The sequence below is a fragment of the Peromyscus californicus genome, unplaced genomic scaffold (genome assembly GCF_007827085.1).
Source record: "Peromyscus californicus insignis strain IS unplaced genomic scaffold, ASM782708v3 Scaffold_22__1_contigs__length_63687245, whole genome shotgun sequence".
Lineage (NCBI taxonomy): Eukaryota > Metazoa > Chordata > Mammalia > Rodentia > Cricetidae > Peromyscus > Peromyscus californicus.
Genome location: NW_026294525.1, coordinates 16,963,223 through 16,983,490, shown reverse-complemented (window position 1 = coordinate 16,983,490; position 20,268 = coordinate 16,963,223). Strand labels below are relative to the sequence as shown.

At 40.9% G+C, this 20,268-nt stretch overlaps 1 protein-coding gene across 2 annotated transcripts in view; it reads right to left on the bottom strand.

The window, feature by feature from the left end:
* The window catches only part of Ppil4 (peptidylprolyl isomerase like 4), a 33,653-nt gene extending 13,791 nt beyond the window's left edge, over positions 1-19,862 (bottom strand). The window contains exons 1-10 of one of the 2 annotated variants that reach the window (XM_052750989.1): positions 19,730-19,862; positions 16,266-16,333; positions 16,116-16,180; positions 14,771-14,888; positions 14,132-14,274; positions 12,883-12,979; positions 11,844-11,960; positions 8,181-8,305; positions 5,216-5,282; positions 1,271-1,382 (exon numbers count right to left, since the gene is read on the bottom strand). In XM_052750989.1, coding sequence (XP_052606949.1) covers positions 1,271-1,382; positions 5,216-5,282; positions 8,181-8,305; positions 11,844-11,960; positions 12,883-12,979; positions 14,132-14,274; positions 14,771-14,888; positions 16,116-16,180; positions 16,266-16,333; positions 19,730-19,799 — 982 coding nt within the window. In that variant the 5' untranslated portion in view covers positions 19,800-19,862. Of the gene's footprint in view, positions 1-1,270; positions 1,383-5,215; positions 5,283-8,180; positions 8,306-11,843; positions 11,961-12,882; positions 12,980-14,131; positions 14,275-14,770; positions 14,889-16,115; positions 16,181-16,265; positions 16,334-17,920; positions 19,500-19,729 lie in introns of those variants that run through there. The other variant, XM_052750990.1, reaches the window with a different exon arrangement.
* Between the last annotated feature and the right edge of the window lie 406 nt (positions 19,863-20,268).

Here is a 20,268-nt window from a genome sequence, read left to right as displayed (position 1 = left end):
AACTCAGCTAGGAGCCGGGCGGTGGTGGCGCACGCCTTTAATCCCAGCACTCGGGAGGCAGAGGCAGGCGGATCTCTGTGAGTTCGAGGTCAGCCTGGTCTACAGAGTGAGATCCAGGAAAGGCGCAAAGCTACACAGAGAAACCTTGTCTTGAAAAACAAAAAACAAAAAACAAAACAAACAAAAAAAAAAACCTCAGCTAGGAATATAGTTCGACGACAGACACATACTTAACATCTGTGGGACTCCGATGCCCAATATTTGGCACATATGCACATGCACACACATACACAAAGTTCACAAGATAAAAACTTCACAGCTAGGGTGGGGAGTCAACACTTAGAATCTTAACTCAGAAGACTGAAGCAGAAGGACACTAAGTTTGAGGCAAACCTAGACTCCATAGCAAAACTATGTCTCAAAAAATTTTTAATTAAATTTAACTTAAAAATTTGAAACTAAAAAGATTTAATAATAAAATAAAAAATAAACTCTGATCCAGCATATAACAGATCCAAATTAAGTTTGGTATGCCTGTATCAGGGACTTACATGCAGATATACAGCAGATGTGAGAAATGCCACACATATATAGCCCATGGAGGAGCTCAGGCAGTAAATGACACACATTGAATGGAGGACTGAGCAGCCAATGAAAAGAGCAAACTAGCACATATACTCATATTAAATGAGCTCTGAAGATACATTATCAATGGGGACTCTAAGATACTGAGTAATGTAATCTGCATCCTTTGAACTCTCCTTTTTAAAATGAGGAGGAAAAAACATATGCATGTGTATACAAAGAATGGCTGTAGAAAGAACAGGCAACTGGTTACTTCTGGGAAGAGAAACTGGGTAGAAGAGGAGTGGAAGAGAATTTTATATAACAACAAAAACAAGAAACAAAACTTTTAAGAAGTTTGCATCTAAAAGAATCAAATTATCAAAAAAGTCATAATTATTTCAGAAATAGATCATGTCTTCAATGGGTAGTTTGAAATAGCTTACAATATAAGCAAATGCTAAAAAAAAAGATGTATTTTCATCCATCAACACATATATACACATTCTAGATAGTAGCTTTACAAAATCCTAAGTGACCTGAATTCTATTAACATTCCCCTTAATTAACAACACAAAATTAAAGCACTTATATGTACGTATACATACACACACACACACACACACACACACACACACACACACACACACACACACACAAATATCCCTGAGGCAGAATAGCAATAAAAGGAGATAAAACAACATACCTTTCCCTTTCCACTTAACCTTTGCAACAGACTGGCTAAAATCCACATGTATTCTCCTGTCATCTATAAGTACATTATCCATTTTGAAGAATGCTTTCTCACAATCTTCTTCCTATTAGTGATTACAAAAACTCAAGCATGAATGTTTACAGGAAAGATTTCTGCAACTAGAACAAATACTGTAAACACAAAAAGGCTGTTATTACTAAAATTAATATTCAAATATTTCTTATTTATCAGATATTAAATTCATTGCATCTACTATCTCAATTAACCTTGGTAATAACCTTTTGAAGCTCCATCTATTAATTATCTCCATTATCTCAATGAGAAAACAGAAGTTTAATGAGGTACAGTATAGAAGCAGCCAGTGGTCAGAACCATTATTTGAACTGAGGCAGTCTGACTGTAGTGGACACACATACATTTACCACCTGGGTGAAGCAAGTCTACAATGCTAGTTACTCAAAACTCAAAATTACTATACCCCCAAAGTGAACGTTGTCTTCATAAATTTGGTGTTAAAAGTAATTTAGCAGGGGTTGGGGATAGCTCAGAAGTAGGACACTTGCACAAAGAACAGGTAGGGGTGGGAGGGATCTCTAGAACCAAGCAAAAAACCTCTGGCAAGCCAGGCAGTGGTGGCACACACCTTTAATCCCTGCACTCGGGAGGCAGAAGCAAGTGGATCTCTGAGTCTGAGGCCAGCCTGGTCTACAGAGCTAGTTCCAGGACAGCTAGGGCTATACAGAGAAATCCTGTCTCGAAAAACCAGAAACCAAACCAAACCACAACCAAACCCTGGAAATTTGGCAGCAGTATCTGCACCTAATAGGGGACTATGACCATTCTCAAAATCAACTTAGCATGACTGGTCATTTGTTTCAATGCAGAAATATTTTTGTAATTGATTACAGAATGCTGGCCTAATGAAATACTCCATAATCAACAAACGGAATGTGAGTTCAAGCCAGCCAGGGCTACATAGTGAGACTCTATCTCAAAACAACAAAACCAACCAACCAACAAACAAAAAGTTAAAGGACTCACACTACAAGATGTCTAACATAAGCATGACACCAACACCTAGAACCAGACTTCAAACACATATGAATGAATGCCTGAACAAAAATGGTCCCACAGAGCTCTGGGAACAGGGAGACCTTTATGTTTAGTGGGGCTGAGTCACATGAGTAAGACAAATGAAATGCAGTGGAACACAGAGGGCACAGACAAATCACAGACCCCTACAGCAAACCCCTACCTCACAGCATGGTTTATGAAAACAGCAGAGAAGGACTGAAGAGACAGCTGGCTTAGTAGGTTCCCGCACTTGCTGCTTTTGTAGAGGACCTGTGTTTGGTTCCTAGCACCAATCAGCTCAGAATCACCCACAACTCCAGTTCCAGTGAGTCCAATGCCCTCTTCTGGCCTATAAGAACACTGGGCACACACGGTGCACATGCATACATACAGACAAAACACTCACATACATAAAACTAAATAAAGCTTAAAAAAGAGTATAGAGAATATCTTCAGGTCTTTAGAGTAAGCAGAATTTTTAGAGGCCATGTTGAGAAAATGTTGACAAATGAGGCTAAGTTAAAACTATTACTTTTGAGTTTATCAAATGACACCATTAAGAAAGGAAATGGCAGCCGGGCGGTGGTGGTGCACGCCTTTAATCCCAGCACTCGGGAGGCAGAGCCAGGCGGATCTTTGTGAGTTCGAGGCCAGCCTGATCTCCAAAGCGAGTTCCAGGAAAGGCGCAAAGCTACACAGAGAAACCCTGTCTCGAAAAACCAAAAAAAAAAAAAAAAAAAAAAAAAAAATTTATAAGAAAGGAAATGGCAGCCGGGCGGTGGTGGCGCACGTTTATTCCCAGCACTCGGGAGGCAGAGGCAGGTGGATCTTTGTGAGTTTGAGGCCAGCCTGGTCTACAGAGCGAGATCCAGGAAAAGGCGCAAAGCTACACAGAGAAACCCTGTCTCAAAAAACCAAAAACCAAAAAAAAAAAAAGAAAAAAAGAAAGGAAATGGCACACACACACAAGATAGGCCAGGCAGTGGTGGCACACACCTTTAATCCCAGTACTCAGGAGGCAGAGACAGGGGGATCTCTGAGTTCAAGGCCAGCAAGTTCCAGGATAGCCAGGGCTAGGCAGAGAAACCATGTCTCAGAAAAGAAAGAAAATGAGAAATCCACAGAACAAAAGATATGTATGTATGATATATTATATATATATAACATATTAAAAAGAGCTTGCATTCATAACATAAAGAGTTCCTGAAAGACAATAAAAGGCAAGATATGCAATAGGAAAGCAAGCAAGTTACCTTCTAATAAATAATCTTGATGGCACAAAAGTGGAGTGAAGGGCAGGCAAATCTTGCATATGTTCTTTGTTTTACGAGTACATTGGGCCAGTGAGATGGTTTAGCAGGTTAAAAGTGCTTGCCACACAAGCCTAACAACCCGAGTTTTATCCCTAGACCCCACAGAAAAAGCCCGATGTGGTGGCACTCATCTGTAATCCCAGCACCAATACAGCAAGATGGGAGGTAGAGGCAAGAGACTATTGGTAGCTTAGGGTCAGCTAGCCTCAAGTATGCAGCATGGCAGACAGAAATGAGACACCTTGCTTTAGAACAAGGTGGAAGACTAGAATCAACTCCCAAAAGTTGTCCTCTGACCTCCACATGCAGGCTGTGGTATGTGTGTATTCCCCCCCATACTAATATTAATAGCAACAACAATAAAATCTGGGATTTCAGATATTATTTTTTATATGTACATTTGTCTGACTGTATGTCTGTGCACTACTTGTGTAGAGTGACCGTTGAGGCCACAAGAGGGTGTTGGAGCTCCTTGGGTTGGAGTTACAGACAATTGTGAACTAAGATATAGGTGTTGGGAATCGAACCTAGATTCTTTGGAAGAACAACCAATGTTCTTAACCACTGAGCCATCTTTCCAGCTCCTAAAATTTGTTTTGTTTGTTTGTTTGAAGTATACATGAGCTGGGGAGATGTATCAGTGGATAAAAGCACTTGCTGAACAAGTATACAGGCCAGAGTTTGCCTCCTCAGCCATAGAAATGCCAGGTGGGTGTGGTGGACGACCTATCAGGAGGTGGAGATGGGCTCTCTGGAGCAAGCTAGTCCAGCCCAATCAGCAAGCCGTAGGCTTAGCAAGATCCTGCCCTAGTAAATGAAGTAGTGAGCAATCAGAGCAAGATACCCAGCATCAGCCTTCGGCTCCATACACACACACACACACACACACACACACACACACACACACACACACACACACACACACGCATATGCACACACATACAGAGGGACATCCAAATGGTAATGAACGTGAGGAGAGAACAAGTACTCAAGCAGGAAGTGTGAAACAAACCACAATAAAGCATTACTACAGAAGCTGGAGAGCAGGTCACCAGGGAGCTTCCTGCTTTTGCAGAGAACGGAGTTTGGTTGCCAGCACCCATGTTGGGTGTTCACTCTCTGCCCTAAAGCTGACCTGAACTATGTATCCATAGAAAATGACCTGCCTGCAGGAAATTGAAAGACAGAGCAGTCATCAGTCTCCATGCTACAAATGAAACATTACTTGTAAGCAATAATAATAGATGTCGATGAGAGAACAGTCAGATCGATGAAAAGTTTCCATTGTAAGCCCAAAGAAAAGCTCTCTTTTCTGCTGGCACCAATAAACCTTGACATAGAAAAGACCTTGCCTCAAAAAACAAACAAACAAACAAACAAAGACTACTCAAAAACAAAACAGCCAGGTGCAGTGGTGCACACCTCTAATCAGACACCCGGGAGGCTGAAGCAGTATGACATCAGCCAAGGCAGCACAACAAGAACCCATCCTCAGAAAATAAATAAACAAGAAAACAACAGAATCTGGTGTATTTCAACTATGACATACCTTTTCGAATTCAATAAAAGCATAACAGAGGGATTCTCCTGTTTTCCAATCTCGGATAACTTCACAACTGAAAAACAATTTTTTTTTTTGAAAAGTCACTTAAAAAAAAAAAAGAAACTATTTGCTCTAATTCTTTAGGCCAGAACAAAATAAGCCAGTTATTAAACTTAGGGATGGCTTCGAAGTTTTCAGTAACAACTCTATTTACACACACACACACACACACACACACACACACACACACACACACACACAGCTCATCCATCCAGTAAACTATTCCAAATACACAAACTAGGCTATAGTGGTGGAGGTGGGGGCAGGCTTCCTTTTAACAAGAATAAACTGCTAAGTTCTTTTAATTTTAAAATTATTTATTTTTACATTTCTGAGACAAGGTCTTCTTGTGTATCCCTGGTTGGCCCGGTACTCACTATAAAACCCAGGTAATCTCAAACTCACAGCCATCTTCCTGCCTCGACCCTCTATGTACTGAGATTAAAGGTGTACACTATCATGTCCAGAAAAATCTTTAAATCCTAAAGTCTTTTTTAGTCTAAACATAAAAGACTTAAAGAATGTTACATATATAAGTGCTTATTAGCTTACGCTTTTGAATTAGATACAAGGACCCACTATGTAGCCCTGGCTAGCCTGGAACTCATTATGTAGACCAGGCTGGCCTTGATCATAGAGATCTTCCTGCTGCTGTCTCCCAAGTGCTTAGATTAAAGGCATGAGTCACCACAATTTAGGCTTTGGGTTTTAAAGTAAACAAGGCTCAAACACTGTAAGTACAGTTATCATACAGAACTAATTCGTCAAACAATATCAAGGGAAAAAAATCAAGAAGGTAGAGTTGAAAGTGGCTGGCTTGTCTCTCCCCATGTATCATATGAACCATTTTTAGAAACATTAAATGAAAGGGCATCCTAAATGTAGAACATGTTAATCAGTTAGAAAATAGTCTCCTTTGACTAGCTTTGTATATTTTTGCATTAATAATACAGGAGAGGGGCCGTGAGATGGTTCAGAAAGTAAAGGCACTTGCTCCTGGAACTGATGACCTGAGTTCACTCCCTGGCACCCACATGGGAGAAGAGAACCATCTTAGCTGGGCAGTGGTGGCCCACACCTTTCATCTCAGCACTCGAGGGGCAGAGGCGGGTGGATCTCCAAGTTTGAGAACAGCCTGGTCTATAGATCAAGCTCCAGGACAGCCAAAGCTACACAGAGAAATCCTGTCTCAAAAAAAACGAAAGAAAGAGAGAGATTGAGAGAGAGAGAGAGAGAGAGAGAGAGAGAGAGAGAGAGAGAGAGAGAGAGAACCATCCCCTGCAAGCTGTATATATTTTCCAAAAAGCTAGTACTAGTTTATTTTTTAAATAATAATAATAACAACAATAATAATGGCTAGAGAGATGGCGCAATGGTTCAGAGCACTTGCCGCTCTGCCAGAGGCACCGAGCTCCCTCCCAGCACCACACTAGGTGAGACTCACAGCTATCTATAAGTCTACCTCCAGGATCTGTGCCCTCTTCTATCCTCCAAGGACACCTTTATACATGAGCATATATTCACACAGACACACACATACTTTTTAAAAATAATAATATTTTAAATTAAATACTCAATGATAAAAACTGATAATAATAACATAGGGGAAATTAACCAAAGAAAAAGATTTTAAGTGGGGTAGTCTGGTAGTTTATAAAGTGTTTGCCTTGAATGCATAGGGACCTGAGTGTGCAATGGTATGAGCTTGTAATCCCAGTACTAGAGAGGTGGAGACAGGAGACAGGTGGATCCCTAGGACTCAGTGTGGCCAGCCAGCGCAGCCTACTCGGTGAGCACCAGTCAGGAAGAAACACAGCCTCCAAAATAAAATTAAATAAATAAATAAATAAATAATAAATAATAGATAGATAAATGAATAAATAAGAATGTGGACAATGCTTGAGGAAAATACCCAAGGTTGTCCTCTGGCCTCTACACACCTACACATGCAAAATAAAAATAAAACCCACAACAAATCACAATTTTTTGCTTTTGAGGTGTGGTAATGTAAACTTGTAATCCCAACACTCATGAGTGTGGAAGATAGGCTTAAGGCCAGAGTAGGCTATGAGAGTGAACCCTGTCTTAAAAAACTTGTACACACACACACACACACACGGCTGGACACAAAGTGTACCTGATAAAGAGTTTGCCAAGTACACAAGAAGCCCTAGGCTCATTCCACAGAACCACAGAAATGGACTGTGGTAACCACCTATAATCCTAGTACTCAGAAGGTAGAGGCCGGAGGACCAGGAGTTCCATGTCATCCTTAGCTACATAATAAGTTTAGAAAATAAACACATAAAACTTGGAAATTTTAATACTGACATAGATTGCTAATAATTTTAGGAATTAATTTAAATAATATTTTAAATATTAAATAAGGCTGTTGAGAGTATTATACAAGTAGACAAATTGCTCAACTCATATTTTTTTGTGAAAACGTGTTAAGAATTGAAGAATCACTCAAACATTTAATTTGTGCGTATGTCTGAAAACACACTTTTCTTTCCTACTGTTGAAACACACATCTATAAAAATTACCAGTATGAGATTCACCAAAGGAGCTGCCTGAGGTTTTGCTTAACAGGCATGATGCCCTAGGTTTGATACTCAGCCCCACAAAAAAATAAAAACAAAAATTTTTAAGTTCACTCAAAATTGACAAACTCACCAAAAATGTGTAATTAGAAAACATCTGCTGAGTATGATGGCATGGGGCTTTAAGCCCCAGCACTGAGGAGGCAGAGGCAGGAGGATCTCTGTGAGTTCAAGTTCTGCATGGTCTATATAGAAATTGCTGGCCAGCCAGGTCTATAAATGAAACCCTGTTTCAAAAAGACAAAAAATAAAACAAACACCCACACCAATCAATTAATACCTAGATATTCCCAAATCCCGGGATTACCTTCTTATTGGTCCAAATCTTGAGAATATTATCTCCAGGTCCTCATCTGTGGTCACTGGATTCAATTTACACACAAACAACACATTTTCTGGAGGTTTAATATCTGCATCAGGTAGGTCTCCCACCTAAAGTTACAAAATAATCAAGCATACAAATCAATTCTTTTAGTTTCTATTCCAAATATTTTGTCCAAGTCCACAACACTGATTTCCTAGAACCATCTAAATTTACAACATGAACTATAGGTTCAGGGTTAAAAAAAAAAAAAATCTAAAAAACTTTCCAAGGGCTAGAAAGACGATTCATAGGGTAAAAGTGCCTGCCATCAGGCTCAATGACCTGCATTCAATTCCTAGGACTCAGATACGTTAGAATATGGTCCAAAAATGGAATGCATGAGATTTCTGAGTGTTTGTAAGAAAACTCCAAGAAACCAAAACAAGAGTCTTGTGACCTCAGTTTCTTCAAAAATGTGGAATTTGTTCTTGGATTGTACTCTCGTGCTCCTCCCAAGTGTAGTGGATAGGAGTGAGTTTACTTCAGATTATTCATTACAACTGGCTATTATTATTTGTTTATATGCCTACATGGAAAAACATAAGGCGGTGGTGGCGCACACCTTTAATCCTGATACTCAGAAGGCAGAGGCAGGCAGATCTCTGTGAGTTTGTGGCCAGCCTGGTCTACAGAGAGAGTTCCAGGACAATCATTGCTACACACAGAAACCCTGTCTCAAAAAAGGAAAGGAAAAAGAAAAACATGTTTTTGCTGCACATGCAGCTTGCCCTTGTAATTATACACCTTACTCTTGTGACTCCTCTTAACACTCAGAATATAAATTGTCTGATGCTCTGAATAAAGTTGACTTTATTCCACCTCATTTGCTGGCTCCATTCTCCAGGTTCTATCACCTTTAGAGAGGTAAACACTGATGGTGAAAAAAAACCAACTCCCAAAATTTGTCTCTTGACCTCCACATGCACATCATGACATGCATGTACACATACACAAAACACAAAACAAAATGTAATAATTTTTTTCAATTAAAGAAATCTGATATGATATTTTTCCTGGTATTAACAATACTAATAGCTAATGTTTTTACCTAACTTGATACTTACGAATCATTACTGCTAATTCTTCAAGCAATACCACAATTTCCATTCATTTATTTACTTTTCAAATTTATTTATATTTTAGACAGGATCTTACTGGAACTCAGATTGGACTCAAACTTGTGGTCCTCCTATCCCCACCTTCTGAGAACTGAGATTACAGGCCTGTACCACCATACCAAGCACAATTTCTACTTTAAAGGCAAGTACAGTGAAATCAAGAGTTACAGCTAGGATATGAATCCAGATCGATCCTGGCTTCAAAAGTCCCAAATTATCCCTATTTTCTCTTTTTTTAAGTATTTGATATATCATTTTTTAAAAAGATGTAAAGCATAAGTTCTGAAGCATAACAATACAAACCACTGGGGCTCAGTGGGTAAAAGCCCCTGCCACCCGATGAACTAAGTTGGATCCTCAGTGGAAGCAGAAAACCAACTCTGGCACATTGTCCTCTGACCCTCACACACACCCATACACAAAATAAAAACAATGCACTTTGAAATGAATGAATGAAATGAAATAAAAACTACCTGGCTAAGAACGAATGTACTCCCTGGTCCCGTTGTCCTTGCTTCTCTCACAAAGATCACTTTTTCTTTTTTTAAGATTTACTTATTTTTTGTTTACAGTGTTCTGCCTGCATATATGCTTGCAGGCCAGAAGAGGGCACCAGATCTCATTAAAGATGGTTGTGAGCCACCATGTGGTTGCTGGGAATTGAACTCAGGACCTCTGGAAGAGCAGCCAGTGCTCTTAACCTCTGAGCCATCTCACCAACCACACTCCCCCTTTTTTGTTTTTGTGGGGTTTTTTTGCTTTGTTTTGTTTTTTGAGACAGGGTTTCTCTGTGTAACAGCCCAGGCTGTCCTGGAACTCACAGAGCTCTGCCTGCCTCTGCCTTCCAAGTGCTGGAATTAAAGGTGTGTGCCACCAGCACCTGACAAGATCACCTTTTTTTTTTTTTCCTTTTTGGTTATTTCTTTTCATAGTCTAAGATGTTTACCACATACATCATTGAGCAATATATTATTTAGTTTCGTTTATTACTGAATTTTTGAAAAATATGATTATGTGGAATCTAGTCTTCGGTGATTTGTATACCTAATTTTTTTCATACTGCTTTTGAATATGGAACCACAATTTCTACATAGTTTTTTCCCTTAAAGTCCCAACCTATGCCTTTTTCTTTCTGCAAACTAAAGTCAAGGTCAAAGTCAGCTGCTGCACCACACAGAACACACTGTAGTGCACTTGCTGCACTTCCTACTAAAGAGCACAAAGGGCAGCAGTGAAGTAGAACCATGAGGATGGGAAATGTATTTCCCACAAGCACTTTGAGGGCAACAATATTCCCCTATATACATTTGAAAACCCTGAGATGATTATGTAAGAATTACCTACTGAATAAACACACCAAAAAGAAAATCTTGAAATGCAGAAACTGAAGAAGTTACAAAGCCATAAATCTGGACAACATTTCTGAAGCCTGTCAAAGGCAACAACAGTCTATTAACTACATCCAATGAGAAGTATCACAGTCAGGAATGGCGGCACACTCCGGGCTGGAGTCTATGCTACCTAGTAGGCTGATGAGCCTAGGAGACTGAGACTAGTCTGGGAAGCACAGTAAGACCCTGTTCAAAAAAAAAAAATCGTAACACAAAAGAGAAAAACCAAATCAATAAAAATCCATAAATGACAGAAAAACAAATAAGAAAGAAGTTAATGGGGAAAAACAGCTTGCAGGAGACTAGGGAGATGGCTCTGTGGTTAGGAACATGCACTGCTCTTTCAGAGAACCTAATTTTGGTTCCCAGAATGCACGTCAGGAGGCTCACAACCACCTGTAACTCCAGCTCCATGAACACTTGACACATCGGGCCTCCATGAGCACTTGTGCTAATACACACTCACATGCAAACACACATACACATAATTAACTGGGCTGATATAGCTAGCCAAAGAAATGTGATTCATTATAGGGAATTAAATGATTTATCAGCTCAAAATAAACTATTCTCTAATATACATAAAATGTAGTCTAATAAATAATGTTCAAAAATAATATAACTGAAATTCAATAAATATTTATAACTTAGATAGCCATCTCCTATTTTTTAAATTTCTATTTTTACATTTATTTGTGCACGTGTGTGTGTGTGAATGTGGGTGTGTGCATGCCATGGTGTACATACAGAGGTCAGAGGACAGCCTACAGAAGGTGGCTCCCTCCTTTCACCGTGTGTGTTCTGGTGATCCCACTAGGTTATCAGGCTTGTCAGCAAGCACCTTCAATTACCACCTCACCTAACCCCTCCCAGCTTTTAAAAAGACACTCAGTAATTTACGGAAAAACAACCAAACTGTTATTTTCATGTTATTGGGTCCTATCAAATGTAATCCAGGAAGAAAATCTCACTAAATTTTTACTAGTTTATTATCACAAAAGCAGATAAACTCCTAAGAATGTGTAATAGAAGTAACATAACATAAATGACGTAACGTGAGTTGCATAACAACTATTTGACCAAAATTATTATCTTACCATCTCTAGAAGAATAGCTTGAGTTTTAGCCTCTTTCTCGGCCTTTATTTCTTCGACTTCTTCAGCTGATCTTCCTTTGAAGTCATCAATTTCTTCATCTGCTCCTATTCGGCCACTCTGTAAAACAGAAGTTAAAGATCTGAGCATCACGGAAGATACCATGTTTTATTCTTAGCCTATCAAACATAACAGAATAGAAACTTATGAGCCTCTGGGAACTCATTTCAATTAATTCTAGAGTATTTGCCAGACTTGGCTTCTGACTGCAAAATCAAAAGAAATGTTTATATAAGTACTATTATCCAACTAAGTGTTCAGTAGAAAAGATACATAATTGTACAATTAAACACCAAACTCAACCATAAATTCAGCTTTAAGAAAGCCTTATGAACAACACCTTAAATTTATACTTTAAAATGCCTAAAAAACTATACAGTCCATATAAATGCCTGGGTCTAGCCTGGCTCCAGAATATCCCCACTTAAAAGGTATCTTATGGGGTTGGGGATTTAGCTCAGTGGTAGAACGCTTGCCTAGCAAGTGCAAGGCCCTGGGTTCGGTCCTCAGCTCTGGAAAAAAAAAAAAAAGTATCTTATAAGATGATCTTCAGTTTGACCTTGAGGCTATTCTCCTAGAGTTGGGTGATAGAAAACCTTCCCAAAGCACTGCTTATATGAGGTTTCAGAACTAAGACTTCTGGTAGAATAGAAACTAAAGACAGAAATTAAGGAAATAATGAAACAACTACAAAATAAGCATCTCTTTGGGCAAGAAAAGAATTCTACACTTGCTCTAGTATAATAGATAAACAAGATAAGGAATAGAAAGAAATGTTTAAATATACCTATACAAAAATGTGCTACTAGTTGGGTATGGTGAGAACTCCTTTAATCCCAGCATGTGGGAGGCAAAGGCTGTCGAATCTCTACGAACTTCAGGCCAACCTGGACTACACAGCAAAATACCAGGCCAGCCAAGGCTACATAGTGAGACTCTGTCTCAAAAGAAAGAAAACAAACAACACCAAGGTGCTACTTACATCTAATTGTTCCCTTGTAGGTTCTGGTGATCGATCAGGAATTAATAAATCAGGAGGGTCATCAAATGGATCATCTAAAATCACTGTATGATTTATCCTTACAAAACAAATTCAAGTCAAACGTTACATTTATTTTAGAATCCATACTTATTTTTTCACACATTTTAACATATAAGTACTTCTAATGTCCAAAGACTCAACGGTGAGTATTACTGACCTACAGTATAATTTTAAAATGAACTGCACTGTATTTCCTTCGATATTATTGCTCTGTATTACTTTATGACATAAATTAAGCTGGGCATGATGGCTGGCACCTGTAATCCCCAGAATTCAGGAGGTCAAGAGAAGAGAATCACAAGTCTGAGGCTAGCCTGAACTAGAAAGAAAGTTTCAGGTAAGCTGGGTTACAGAGTGAGACCCTGACTCAAAATACACACATGAAAAACTAAAGAGAGGAAAAAGAAAAAAATAAATTTCTAAAACTTGTTACTTGTGCCCGATTTTTTAATAATCCTCCTCTAAAAAAAAACTGAAACAAGGGCTGGAGAGATGGCCCAAGAGATTAAGAGCACTGGCCGAGGTCCTGAGTTCAATTCCCAGCAACCACATGGTGGCTCACAACCATCTGTAATTTGATCTGGTGCCCTCTTCTGGTGTGTAGGCAGAATACTGTATACATAATAAATAAATCTTTAAAAAAAAACAAAACTGAAACAAGAGTAATTCTTACCAATATAACAATCAGGACAAGAGAAAGAAAATAAAAGCTCCTTCTCACGAGGATTCTAATGATCTCATATTAATTCACACTTCAGAATTATTCTAGAACTAGTTGTGACAGTTAATTTCAATTGTCAACTTGACAGGATCTGACACCTGGAAAGGGAGTCTAGATTAAAGTGGTCTGTGGGAATGCCCGTGAGGGATTTTCTTTCTTTTTCTTTTTTTCTTTTTCTTCCGAGACAGGGTTTCTTTGTGTAGCCCTGGATGTCCTGGAACTCACTCTGTAGACCAGGCTGGCCTGGAACTCAGAGATCCACCTGGCTCTGCCTCCTGAGTGCTGAGATTAAAGGTGTGCCACCACCTCCAGGCTTTACGTTACTTTAGTCAAAGTATTTTATCACAAAAAAAATAGAAGAAACTAAGGTTTTAGTCCTATGTGGAGAAGTCTCATTCATGCCATTACATGATCAATATCACAGCGTTAAAACATTCTAATACGTTAAGATAGTAAAGGTAAACACACCTGATATCTTGATATGGTACAAAATCCTTGTCTACAAAGGTCTCATTGATTTTCTTAACTATGTCCATGCCTTCCGTCACTTCACCAAACACTGTATGAACACCATCAAGGTAATCTAGATTGTCTCCTGTAGTAATAAGAAACTAGACCGAAAGGCACATAATAAATATTTATATATATATATAACTCTGAAATCACGTATAACTCTAAGAACACACCAAGACTCTACATTTACTGTATCAATTCTTGCACACTTATTTCTAGAATTAAATAAAAAAGACTTTATATCGACAGGTGCACAGATGTCCCCTGATAAACAGAAGAGGTGTGGTGTGGCCCCATGTGCACAGTGCCTATGGAAGCCAGAAGAGGGCATCAGATGCCTTGGAACTGGCGTTTCAGAGCATTGTGGGTGCTAGGAATTGAACTGGGTCCTCTGGAAGAGCAGTTAGTGCTCTTAACCATTAAGCCATCTCTCTGGCCCCCCTTTTAATGTAGAAAAGAAATAATTTGGTATTTCCCCTAAAAAAATGTCCTTTAGTACATTCTCTCATTACTGAGTAACTTGAAAAGATAACTTCACAGGCTCCTTCCAGTTCTTCATGCCCAAGCAAAGCACATCTCCATCCAGGTCCTCACCTGAGATCCGTGCTGGTCGCTGCCATTGTTCACCATGGACACAGTGCCTTTCTTCTTGTGCTTGATCCTTGGCACTTTTTCTGCCTCAAAAAAGCTTGCTTGATCACCATACAGTTGTCTGAAAGTATACAATAGAGTTATAAAACTTACAAACTCTCAAAATGAAATGCAGATATTGTAACAGTGTAACTGTCTCTACAGATATCCCACTGTGATTCAAATACTCCTTTCTTCTTACAGGCATTCTGGGAACCTAGAGAACTACCTTAGAATATGAGCAATATTTTAACATGAAGATTGAACTACAGCAATTATACTTTGGTCTTATTTAAAAATAAAAGGTTGAGGCCAGGCGGTGGTGGTGCATGCATTTAATCCCAACACTCAGGAGGCAGAGGCAGGCAGATCTCTGTGAGTTCCAGGCCAGCCTGGTCTACATAGTGAGTTCGAGGCCAGCCTGGACTACAGAATGAGTTCTAGGATAGGCGCCAAAGCTACACAGAGAAACTTTGTCTCGGGGGGGGGGGGGGGGGGGGGGGGGGGAATCTTGAATCTGAGCCAAGACTAAGCTACATGGTGAGTTCCCTGCTACAGAATAAGACCCTATCTCAAAATCAATTTAGAAAATGGAGGCAAGAAGACCAGTTCAAGCCCATTCTCAGCTTGATAGAGATTGAGTTCAAGGTCAGCCTGGGCTACATGAAATCCTGTCTCTAAATACATACATATACACTGTCCTGGTTGGGGTTTTGTTCTGTTTTGTTTTATCAAGTTGACAGAAGCTAGAATTAAGAGTTATCAGGAAGAGGAACCTAAATTGAGAAAACAGCTCCATCAGATTGTCTGTAGGCAAGTGTATAGAACAGTTTCTTGATTAATGATGATGTCGGAGGGCCCAGCCCAGAGGGAGTCAGTGCCACCCCCAGCAAGTAGTTCCAGTTTGCATAGGAAAGCACACCAAGAAAGCTGTGAGGAACAAGCCAGTAAGAAGTGTTCCCTCAAGGCTTCTGCTTCAGTTCCCGCCGTAAGTTCCAGTCCTGACTTCCTTTACTAATGGAGAATTACGTGAGATAAATAAACCCTTTCCTTCCCAAGTTTGCTTTTTGATCATGGTGCTTTATCACAGCAATGGAAACTCTAACTAAAACATGTACAGCTGGAAATTGGTGGCGTACACCTTTAATTCCAGCACTCGGGAGGCAGAGGCAGGAGGATCTCTGTGAGTTGGAGGCCAGCAGGGCTACAGAGTGAGTTCCAGGAAAGGTGCAAAGCTACACGGAGAAATCCTGTCTCGAAAAACCAAAAAACCAAAAAAAAAAAAAAAACCATGTACATCAGAACTTACCCAAACACAGACTCTCCTCCACGGCCAGTTCCCGTAGGATCTCCTGTTTGTATGATAAAATCCCTCTATAACACACAGAATTATTTGTTAATTCACAGTTTGCTATACGTTTCCAATAACAAAGAGCATGACAAATATCTACCAACTCACCTGTACATTGTGAATAAGGCAATAATTGTAATACTTTATTTTGCACAACTTCAGAAAATTCAAGCAAGCTGAAAGAAAGTAAAAACTAAATTTATTATCAGAAAGCAAAGTTCAGTTTTAAACAAATTTGTAAAAGCACAATTAGTACAGTTTAATCTCTACATTCACATTTTTTTTTTTTTTTTTTTTTTTTTTTTTTGGTTTTTCGAGACAGGGTTTCTCTGTGTAGCTTTGCGCCTTTTCCTGGAACTCACTTGGTAGCCCAGGCTGGCCTCGAACTCACAGAGATCCGCCTGGCTCTGCCTCCCGAGTGCTGGGATTAAAGGCGTGCGCCACCACCGCCCGGCTACATTCACATTTTTATTAAAAGAAAAACAAAGGTTCTGGGGAGGCGGCTCACAGGTCAAGGTGCTTGCTGCCAAACCTGAAAACCTAAGTTCAGTTCCCAGAAACTACAGGTCAGAGAGAACAACTCCCAAAGTTGTCCTCTGACCTCTGTAAGCATGCTGTGGCACACACTCGTTTATATACAAACAATAAATAAATGTTAAAAGAAAAAGCCAAGTCCAAAGCCAAAAGAAGGGGCACTATGCCTTTATAAAAGTCAGCTTCTTTGAGGGTGTAGCTACTGGCATGTTTCCCATGCTGCAGTGGATGGTTCCACACCCATGCACATGTGGTAGTACCAGCTAGATATGAAGCTGGGAGGGGGACATATTAGAGGGATATGAAAGGAGTTGGAGAGGAAATGGGGATTTATATGCTCATATCTCACTGTATGGCATACATGGATGACAGTCAAAAACACAGAAAGAGTAACTAATACAGCCTTGGCAAGCTGTAAGCACACACATGTACAGAAAATAATAAGTAAAATGTATATTTTTTAAAAGATGAAAGAGAACTGGGCATGGTGGCACAGGCCTTTAACCCCAGCACTCAGGAGGCAAAGGCAGGCAGTTCTCTGAGTTTGAGGCTAACCTGGTCTACAGAGCGAGATCCAGGACAGCCAGGGCTACACAGGGAAACCCTGTCTTGAAAAACCAAAAAAGAAGGGGAAAAAAAGAGAAAGAAAGAAAGAAAGAAAGAAAGAAAGAAAGAAAGAAAGAAAGAAAGAGAGAGAGAGAAAGAGAGAGAGAAAAAGGAGAAGAAAAAAGAGAACTGGACTGGCAGAAAGTAAAAAAATGAGAAAGATGGGGGTGGGGGACATGCTCAGCGTCAGTGTTTAGCATGCAGGAGGGCCTGGGTTAGATTCTCAGACATGTACTACCATGCCTGGCCCCGGTAACACTTTTTTTCAGTTATTTTCTCTTATAGATACACACTAAAGTGATTTCAGATTAAATAAGTCCAGTCGGGGTAGGAGATCCTGTAAATGAAACAAACTTAGCTATGTGTTAACAACGAGTAATGAAGTTGTTCATGGGTACTTAAGATTTCATTTACTGATTATCTTCACTTTTGTTTGTTTAAATTCTTTTCTTTTCTTTTTTTAAGTCCCCCCTACCCTCAGCAGGGTTTCTCTGTATAGCCCTGGCTGTCCAGGAACTCACTCACTGGGATCAAAGATGTGCACCACCACGCCTGGCTTACTTAAAATTTTTCAGCAATTAAAAGTTTAAAAAAAATCAATCTGGACATGTGGATATGCTTACTATTGATTGATAAGTAAGTATACATGTAACTAGATGCCCAGTCACTCTTCTTCAAATATATACACACAAGTAGACATGTTTTTGGTGTCCCAAGCTTTCTTTGCAGAACTCCTGCGTGTTAACCATGTGTGATAACTCTGTCCCCTCTTCAGGAGTGCACAACTCTGGGGAAAGGGGTCCATTCATTATGTAAAGTGCCGCTCTACATGCAGAGTGTCAACGGAGCTCAAGGAAAAGAAAATGCAAAATCAAGAGACAAAATACAATTCCATAGAGCATCCTTGGAACCCTCAGATCCAGCCACCCTTACGCATCCAAGCTTATCACAGCAACAGAAGGCAACTGAGCACTTTGTTTAGGCTCTCTTGAGTTGAATTTCTATCTCTTGACTGAGTATTAAGTAAAAACAACACATTCCTATGCATTACTCACTGCACCAAACCACTAGTACATGTTCTCAGAGTGGCAGATAATGGAGATATTAAGGTACAGTTCCTACTCTCCTTGCGGCATATTACTGAAAGGAGACAGTCATGCACATAGTTCCAGGACAGTTAAGTATATGTTCTAATAAAATGAACACCATTGTGATTTATAAAACCATCGCAGGCAGAACAGTAGGAACAGATTAACTTTGATCTTCTGAGCGTTGCACAGAAGAGCTCGTGTTTTATCTGAGATCTGAAGAGTCAGGAAGTTCCCAGAAGGATAAGAGTGGGGAGCAACGTGGGCAGTGGCAACAGTAAGAAAATGGAAGACTGCAGGAGAAAGTGAAGTGTTTGTGGGTGGAGGGGAGAAACAGTTGAGCGTGGGAGAAGGTGTATGTGGCAGTTCCTTTCATTCTCTGCTAATCTCTGCATTCCGCAGGGGAAAGACAGTGATTGGAGCTAATCTCGCCTGGTTTCCCGATTCCCCCACTGAATACGGGCCCCACACAGCTGCCTATTATCATTCCAAGGCAAGTATATAATCCTTCAAATGCTGTGACCATCTGCAAGACACATAAGACTATTCAGGACCTGACCTACCAGTACCTAACCTGACTGGAAGTCGGTGGCAGCTGTTACATCCCACATACCAATTCATTCCAGCTATGCCAAATTTCTTGCTATTTCCAGAAAAATCTGCAAACTGCTAAGAAAACCTCAATTGCCACTCATCTCCGAAAAAGCTAGTTTTCTTCCTTGGCTTCTTCCCAACCCGACTAGGGAAGACTCGCTCACCTCTCTGTTTTCCATAGCAACGTACACATCCTCCTACTAGGACTCTTAAGTTAAAAGTGGAGCCCGCTTCGTTCTCCCTCCATGGAAAATCAGACTCTACAAGATGAGACGCCTAAACTCTAGCTGACCCCTGGCGCCTGGCTGGCTACCTACACCGGCAGACAGCAGGTGTCAAGTAACCAGGAGGGATGCCACGGCCACCCTCCCGAAAACCAGACGCACCCTGCCTGCTTTCATCATGACAAATGACACTCACTTAAATCAAGCCGTATTGAACTCTTTTCCGCTCAGGAGGAAAAAGAGAGCACAGCGGAGGGACGAGAGCCATGGGCATCACCCCACAAACCACAGTCCTTCGAGAAGGACCACAGGAAACGTACACACACACACACACACACACACACACACACACACACACACACACACACACACACACACACACACACACACACAATTTTTTTTGTTTTTTTTTTAGCCAAGGCCCGCTATGAAACAGAGCTCGAGCCCGAAACAGCGAAGGGAAGGGAACTTGGGCAGCGGGTTCGCGGCCCCGCCGCCGCCAGGGCGCGGAGGACGCAGGCCTCACCGCGCGGCCGCTCTTCGGTGTACAAGTCGATGACCACGTCGCCCAGAGTGGTCTCCAGAAGAACCGCCATGGCGCCGGCTTCTCCTCGCGAACAAACCCCCGGCAATGACAGGCGTAGCCAGCGCGCGGCTGCGCCTGACGTCACTAGCTGCGCGACGCGTGCGGCGTCATCCGCGAGCGCCGCCGCCCGTCTTGGAAGCGCAACTTCCGGCCACCAGCGGACCGCGTCGTTGCGCCCGGCTGCTGCCGGCTGCTGCCGGCTGTCGTCCGGCCTGCGGAGGCGTTTTGAAGGGTCTGCTTCGCCCTTGGTGACCCGTATAAAGGCCTGTCCCTCAAGAGGGCCATTCTATAGGGATATCGTATCCATCCGCGAGTAGGGAGGCCTCCAAACCCGCGGCGCGGCGCGGCGCGGTCTTCCCTCGCCCTTGTAAGAGGAGGGCCCGGGGGATTCCAGTCTCTAAGCTCTCCTTGCAAAACGCCAGGCCGCAGGCGACCTGTTGCTGCATGAAAAGGTGACTAACATGCTTTGGATTTTTTTT